The following is a 7,797-nucleotide window of genomic DNA, read 5'->3' as shown; positions in this document are numbered from 1 at the left end:
TGACCAAGTTCACTTCAATAGTGATCAGCCTAAAACCTTTAAAGAGGATCAAGGAGGCACCTGACTTCCTCAGGCACTAGGACCCCTGATCTCAGGGTTATGAGTTTGAGGCCCACATCAGGCACAGTTAACTTAAAAATAAAACAAAAGGCTTACACAGGACTAAAATCAGTGAGGCTCAAACAACGGAGCTGGTCTGTGCTGGGACAGATCCTGTCTCCCGTTCATTCAGCCACTGGGCACTGCGCACTCAGATGGTGCCAGGGCTTATCAGCCCAGCGGGTTCTCCTCGTGAGAGCTCAGGGTCTAGAGGAGAAGATGGACAAACGAGAAACCAAAATGTGAACGGGAAAAGCGATTGCTCCACAGCAAAAGAGCAAGGGACACAACTAAGGCCCGAACTCCACCCGGTGAGGGGTATGACAAGGCTGTGCTGAGATGACACAGAGAATTCCTGCGGGAGGAAAAGAAGGAGACAGCCCTGCACAAATGCGAGTGCATTCCACCTGGCAGAGGGCACCATGGAGCAGAGGACTGGAGGTTAGAAAGGGGGCCAGGGTGGCCAGAGAAGCTGAGGAAGGACCAGAGAGGGAGGGGAGGAGCGCCAGGGCCCGGGAAGTTGGTCAGTATCAGTGCCCTTCTCCCAGGGCTGTGCGACCGCACTTTCCCACACTCAGTGGCTGAACCCACAAACGCTGCCTCGTGGTCTCAGGGGATCAGGAATCCAGCAGTGCTCCGCTGGGGGCTCCTGCCAGAGTCTCTCCTTAAACTGGGCTGCTGACAACACCAAGGGAGGACCTGCTTCACCGAGAACCTGAGCGCACTCAGGGGCATGGGCCAGATACAGCCCATCTCAAAGACCTGACTTCTTCTGTCTGCTGTGGGCCCACAGGGCTGGGCCATGTGAATATGTCTGTGTCATGGTTAAACCTAGGGGCTTGTGCTCCAGTGTGAAGATCGGAGAGAGAACATGGGTCTGAGTCAACATGCGGCTGGGCAGTGAGCTTTTAGAACGATATCTCAGAAGGGCCTTTGGGTCACGTTGCCACGTTCTGTGACATAGAAGTAAATCCAAGTCCGGACGACACTCAGGGAAGGGGGTCACACAAACATGTCTACAGAGGAGTTGGGGAACCAATGGAGCCCCTGAGGGGAGACTGTGAAGATCCCTGCAGGGTCCAGGCCTTGCCCAGAATAAGACTGGTAGGGAGGCCTAGCAGGCTTGAACCCAGCTCTTTGAGTGTCCTCAAAGTTGGGGTCCTGGATGCAACCTAGCCATTCACTGGGGGCTCTGGAAAAGTTTTTCTAAAAGGAAGTGGCTGTCGGCCTGGAAATGTTATCGGGCTGAGGGTGATCATTGATATCCTAGAGAGGAGACATCTCCCCAGGTTCTTGTCTGAGGAGGATCCCGGGTCATGGCGACCCACTGGATGGACCCCTATCTGCATCACACCCTTTGGAAAGGAGGGAACGGCCTGCATCCCAGGACAAGCGGTGTCTAGGGGTAAGGGTACATTCTGACCATCAAGGGCCAAGACTCCAGTCCCTTCTTTAGGGTTTGCATTGAAAATTTGAAGCCTAAGATCTTGGGAAGCTATTACCCAGCCCTCTGTAGGTGGAGCTGTCCTCTTCTGGGACTCCAGAATGTGAGCACCGATGAACACATGTGTGCACACAGGAGCGAGTGTGCTTGTACACACAAACACACACACCCCAGGAGGGACTGTGGGGTGGGATCTGATTAGTAGCAGATTCCAAGAAGTTGATAGGAGGGAGGAAATTGGGTGGGAGGTATTTCCTACCTGTGACAGCACTCCTCTAACATCATAGCTATTATCCAACCTATGCTTGTGGACATCTGATAGAAAGACATGCTGGAATCATCCATATTTTGCAGAGAAGGGACCATCCCTGTCAGGCACAATGGCTTATCTAAGGTCCAAACCAAGTAAGTATAGAGACTTATGTCTGAAACCAGGTGTGTTTGCAAGCTGGGGCCCTGGCTGCTCCCAGACCTTCCCTGGGGGCCTGTGGAGAGGGGTGTGTTGGGGTCACTGTGTACAGATACGATGTGGCCCTGCATGCAGAAGGGGGATGAGGAGATGGCAGACCGGAGCACTGATCGTGTAGGTGTCCAGCCAGGAGTGGGCCCTGGTAGGGGACCTCAGGAAGTGATGTCACTTCCTCGACAACCTGCCCCCAGAACGTAGAACCCCTGCAACCAGGCACCCACATTCTAGTCCGGTAACAGGGTTACTGGGCTCAGGACATCTGACACAGAAAGATGTTTTCGTGTTGTGTGCCGAGTTTCAGGGGCTCTGGGTATCAGAAACCCCAGGAAAATGGCTTGTTCTCATGTTGCAGGCATTGGCTGAAACCACCCCCCCGATGCCTCAGGATATTTCGAGGGAGATGCCATAAGGTACTTACTACTGAGGAGACTAGGCGATGCCCACCCCTCTGAACCGTCCTAGGGAAGCCCCATCCCTTCCTCTGGAGTTTGAGGGGAGGAGGGATATGTGGGGGTTCCCGCCCATGGGCTGGAGGAGGGTGAGCACAGTGGATACCCTGGTGATCCCTTCTTGTTCACACCAATGTCAGGGTGGGCTGGGTGCACAGGGGACTCCTGAGGTGCCTCTTAGCTGTGCCAGAGCACATCCAAGGCCCTGAAGCTGGGCCACGTTTCTCTCCTTGGGGGAGGGCTCTGCATCCTGGGCTATGGTGTGTCTGGAATGGAGTGCCCTGGGTCTGAAGACCAGCAAAGGCCTCCAGACAGGGCTCTAAGGTCTCCTGCCTGGCTGCCGGGCACTGTCTTTACAGAACGCTCCAGAGGACATGGTGGAGGAGGTGAATGAGGAGATTGCCTGCTCTCCTTCCTCCAAGGACAAGAAGCCGCACACGGCCAACAGAGTCTGGCGCTGGCTCAGGGTGAGTGCAGGTGCTGGGGAGACCCGAACCCTGGGGCGCCGATGCAGCACCAAGGGCCCCACTTACTAGAAGCCAGCCTGGCCTCCTAGAGTCCTGTACTCCCGTGAATCTGCATCCCATCTCTTCCCCAAACTGGCCCTCATGGTCCTGCCCGTGCCTTGGATAGAAGCAGAGCCATTGTCCACATACTTATAGGAGTATCATTAAAGAGACTTTAGACCACGGATCATCCCACTGATCTAGACTCCTTTTGCCCTAGCCTAGGCATTTTCCTAACTCGTGCTCCCAGGTGTCCCCATTGGCCCAACAGTCCTTCCTCAAGTTCTTCAAGTCTTGCAAATCATCATTTGCAAGAGTGAGTTGGGAAACTCTGATCCAAAGGGACATGGGGCCCATGGTACTCGATGTTTCTTGCTCTGCGCTTTGGTTTTGATGGAACACATGGATGGGGCCCTCCCAGGGACAGGAACAGGGCCCTCACTGCACTGCACTGAACAGCAGTCCAGAAGGCCAGTCATTGATCACAGCCATGGAGCCCTTTACTGGGGCAGGACTGGATGTAATCCCCTTCTGTGACCAAGGCACAGTGCTGCATCCCACAGCCTCTGTGCCCTCCAATCCTAAGCCCTCTCACCTAAAACATCTCTGTGTTCTCATCTCAAGAATGGGATATGTTGGGTGCCTGGGTGGCTCAGGCGGTTCAACCTCTGCCTGCAGTTCAGGTCGTGGTCTCAGGGTCCTGTGATCGAGGCACACATCGGGGGGGGGGGTTCTCTGCTCAGCGGGGAGCCTGCTTCCCCCTCTCTGTCTGGCTGCCTCTCTGCCTACTTGTGACCTCTCTCTGTGTCAAATAAATAAATAAAATGTCTTTAAGAAAAAAATAAAAAGAATGGGCTATGTCATCAGAAATCATAGGATCCATGCCACTCATGCAGGGACGTGCTATTGATACTCTACTCACAAAGGGTTCTGAGATACTAGCAAGTTCAGACATCATTTCTTTCAATTCTTTGTATGGATACCAAGAACATTTTCTCTTTACCTTAAAGGTTTCTTAACTGATTGGCTGATTGATGGATTGAGAGAGAGGCAGGGGGAGAGTGGGGAGAAGCAGAGGGAGAGACAGAATCCTCAAGCAGACACTGCCCTATGGACACAGCCAGCTCTATGAGGAACAAAGCCTCAGGACACGTAGACCATGGTCTGAAGCAAAACCAAGAGCCTTAGGCTGAACCCAATGAGACACTGAGTCACGCGTTTGTTTTTCGGACTCTGGGCTCTCTTGTCCCACCTCTTGCAGAAGAGGGACTCATTCTGCCCTCCAAGAGGGGGCTCATTCTGCCCTCCAAGCCCCAACCCTCCTGGTGGCCACAGCACTGACTCATGTCTCCTCTGATTCACCTCAGGGGAAAAATGGTTCAACCAGGAAGAGGACAAGGACCTCACTGCTGATGGCAGAGCGGGCCGACAAGCTGGAGGCCGCAATTGATAATCTGGTGCCTGCCATCCTCAGACAAGATCTATACTGTGTCCACACCTTTCTGGACACATACTACACCTTTGCCAGCACCGAGGAGGTGCTGGACCAACTATGTGCAAGGTGAGCACCCTCCCCTGCCCCTAACTGGCCTGTGGGATTAGGCCAATGCCTGGTTGTGAGACTTTGGCAGGTCCCCAAGCTTCCCCAAACTTTCCCTTGCTCCTAACTGGGGCAGAGGTATTATAGGGACTCAGTGGCAGGTGTCTGAAAGGACCCCTGGCAGCCTGCACCGGTGGAAAAGTCTGCTAGAGGGCCTGTGGGCATGCTCTTTGAACATTCCCGTGCCCCTCATGATGAAGCCTCTGCCTAATCCCTGACTCTCACTGTGCTCTTGAGCTGGGCTCCTTTGCCATTGAAAGGGAGATCTGAGACTCCTTCTGGGGTCTGTGTCTGGGTGAATCCAGAGCAGGCATCCCTGGGGGTGAGCAGGGCCAGGCCCACTCAGATGTCAATGATGGGCTGGTTGGGGCCCTTTTATTCAGCAAGCATTCAGGAAGCCCCAGTAGGTGGAGGCGATTATCTCGGAGCTGAATGGGATCCCTGCACAGAACAGACAGCACCCCAGGGCTGCAGGCTAGTCGAGGGTCAGATGGTGAGAGCCAACATCCACAGACATCTCATGTGATGCTCCCTGGCCTCCTCTAGATTCGGATGCTATTACTCCACGTATGAAGAGGTCAAGAGATCCCAGGAGCAGCGCGACATGTGAGTAAGCTTTGGCTGCTCCAGGAGGGCCTTCCCTCTCCAGCAGGGCAGTGAGGGTACTGTGAGTTCGAGGGGCTGCTGGACCTTCACGCACACCTCTGTGATTCCTGCTTTAGGGTAAAGGTCTGAGAGCTTCTACTGGAAACTGGGAAGGTGCCCTGGAGAGCTGGGGTAGGTGTATGAGCACTGTGGGAGAACAGAGGGGCATGGAGGACAGCTTCAACCCCTGAGAGGGTCATGCTCCATCCCTGCCCCCTCCCAGCCCTCTCTCTGCCCCAATTCTGGGACCCAGAACGCAGGATTTAGGAACCATCGCACAGCAGTCTGTTGGCACCTGCACGCTGGGTGCTCAGAGGGGGCTCAGGGAGAGTGGTGACCCAGTAGAGCCCAGGGAGCAGCAGACATCCCACACCCTGTGGGAGGTGAGTGTCAGTGGAAACAGACCCAAAGATCACGGGAGAGTCCATACTCTCATGGCACCTAGTGAATGGGCAGAGGAGGTAACGGTGGAGGTATGGGGAGGGTCCTGGGAAGGCCTGGCTAGAGACAGAGTCCCTTTGTTCCCTCCTCAGTTGGATCTTCATGGAGCAGAGGCGAGTGCAGTGAGGGTAATTAAGAGGCCAGACACCACCCCTCCCTGGGCACATGCAGTTGAATTCAAGTGGCTCGTGGGCAAGTAGACAGACTGAAGAGTGTGTCCAGCTCCCCTAAGAAGTCCAGAAATGCTCACCCCATTGATCAAGGACTCCCACTCCTAGCGGCTTTTGGCCAGCCTGCCGTGTGGGAGCAGGCCTGTCTCGGGCAGGACTGCCAGGTCGCAGGTGGACAAGGAGTCCGACTGGTCTCGGTCAGGAGCTGGAAGCCCAGGGGCCCAGGTTCCTACAGGGTTTCCCTGGGATATTGGTTTGGATGCATACCCTGTCCTCTGACTTCTCTGTCTCCATGTCTGTCCCCAGGGCCATCTATGCCATCATAAACATCTGGGTGGAAAATTATCCAGGGGATTTTGTGCAGCCTCCGGAGTTTCCCAGCTTGCATACACTGCTGGCCTACCTGCAGGTCTATGTGCCGGGCTCGGACCTGCAGCGCCGTGCCCAGCTTCTGCTGCCAGAAAGGCAACACACTCCCAGAAAGGCCACGGAGCCAGAGGCTGGGGGTGAGGAGGACTGGGGTTGACTGATGTGGGCCTGAGGAGGGGGCAGGGTGGGCCACCCTGAGGAAGCCTCCGTAGATTGTAGTTGGGCCGAGAAGAGTGAGTCGTCTCAGATCCCTGTCCCATGGGCTTCCATTGGGGACACCTTCCAGAGGCTGGGTCTTGAACACAGGCCACGCTGAGTGGTGGGGAAAGGGAAAGGCAAAACGGAAGTCAACCAACCTGATGATGCTTTCTCTTCTTGGAGCTACAGCACCGGCCCCAAAGCCAGATCAGGATGTGCCTCGGGAAGTTGTTCCAGCAGACACTCTGGCACCCACTGCACCTCTGGGGCCTGAGCTGGTCCCCACCATCCCTGCTGCGGCAGCTCACCATTGCTCAGGAGGAGCAGTGACCCCCCCTGACCCGTTGGGGCCAGGGCAGATGGTCGTCAGGGCCCTCGTTCACTTCTCTGCCACGGAAGAGCCACCAGGCCTTTTGCCTTTCCTGGATGACCAGCAGGGTCCTGCCCCTGCTCCTGGGGCTCCTGAAGAGCCTGAACAGGCCCCTGCCTCCGTGGAGCAAGCAGGCTCGGCCCCCGAGCAGCAGCTTGTGCTGGCTGCAGCTCCAGAGCATATCTCCCCCTCCCCCGTCATTTCCTTCTTTATCATATTTGTGTTCTGTGTTCACCTCTATAACTACTTCATAGATTTAATTTATTAAATAAAGTAGAATTTGATTTACATAACATTTTACTTGCATCCTTTGCAGTAAATGAAGGTCTCATTAAGTCCATCCAGAGTGTTGCACAACCATGTCGTTCTACGACGTTTCCGTCACAGAGACACCCGCGCTCCTCATCGCTCAGTGCTCTGTCCCTCCCCCAGTCCCTGCAACCACTGCTCTGCTCTCTGTCTCGGCCACTTTACCTCCACTTGGATTTTCCTCTGCCTGGAATCCTACCATATGGCCTTCTGTGTGTGTCTGCAGAACATAAGCGTGATTCCCCTCTTTGCAAACTTTGTTATACAAGTAACATTTTATTACATAGGAATGTTCCTGAAAGAACAAAGATCACGGGAAGCCTCCAGATGAACTATTTTGCTTATCTGTCTGTGCTAGGCTTCCCTTTTACAAGCATGCCTTGAAAAGCAGAAACCATGAGAGAAATGTCTGGGTCCATGAGACACCTTTACATGCTTTCAATTTCCCGGGTAGTCTGCGTTTCAACTATTCTGATGGGCATCTTATCAAATATTAAAATCATATCTTAAATATTCTTTCTTGCTAACAAGTTAGGTCATAAAGAGTTCTTTAATCTTTATCCAGACTATGTCTATTTAGTCAATAATGATTTAAAGATGAAAAAAGGAAGGCATGTTCCTTCTACCAATGAATAATCCCCTATAATACACGGCATCCTTCTTCTCTGCCTTACCCTCTAAGTGCAGTGTGTGTGTGTGTGTGTGTGTTTGCGCGTGTTTGCGTGTGT

General features: G+C 53.9%; 1 protein-coding gene across 1 annotated transcript; it reads left to right on the top strand.

Annotated features, from left to right (window-relative positions):
• The first annotated feature begins 2,245 nt into the window (after positions 1-2,245).
• Positions 2,246-5,614, top strand: LOC116574531 (ral guanine nucleotide dissociation stimulator-like). The gene is made up of 4 exons (XM_032315330.1): positions 2,246-2,322; positions 2,821-2,928; positions 4,335-4,528; positions 5,114-5,614. Exons 2-4 carry the CDS (start codon positions 2,836-2,838, stop codon positions 5,175-5,177), a joined length of 351 nt encoding a protein of 116 aa, XP_032171221.1. The 5' UTR covers positions 2,246-2,322; positions 2,821-2,835; the 3' UTR covers positions 5,178-5,614.
• Positions 5,615-7,797: the final 2,183 nt, after the last annotated feature.

Source organism: Mustela erminea, chromosome 15 (genome assembly GCF_009829155.1).
Source record: "Mustela erminea isolate mMusErm1 chromosome 15, mMusErm1.Pri, whole genome shotgun sequence".
NCBI classification, from domain to species: domain Eukaryota; kingdom Metazoa; phylum Chordata; class Mammalia; order Carnivora; family Mustelidae; genus Mustela; species Mustela erminea.
Note: the sequence above shows the minus strand (reverse complement) of the source record. Positions and strands in the feature narration are given on the sequence as shown.

What these genes read in the sequence shown, in the direction of transcription:
- LOC116574531 (XM_032315330.1), top strand. Translation starts at nt 2,836, where the DNA reads ATGGTGGAGGAGGTGAATGAGGAGATTGCCTGCTCTCCTTCCTCCAAG. An exon ending in GAGTCTGGCGCTGGCTCAGG is followed by an intron (nt 2,929 to 4,334) that starts GTGAGTGCAGGT and finishes GATTCACCTCAG; the next exon opens with GGGAAAAATGGTTCAACCAG. An exon ending in CTGGACCAACTATGTGCAAG is followed by an intron (nt 4,529 to 5,113) that starts GTGAGCACCCTC and finishes GGCCTCCTCTAG; the next exon opens with ATTCGGATGCTATTACTCCA.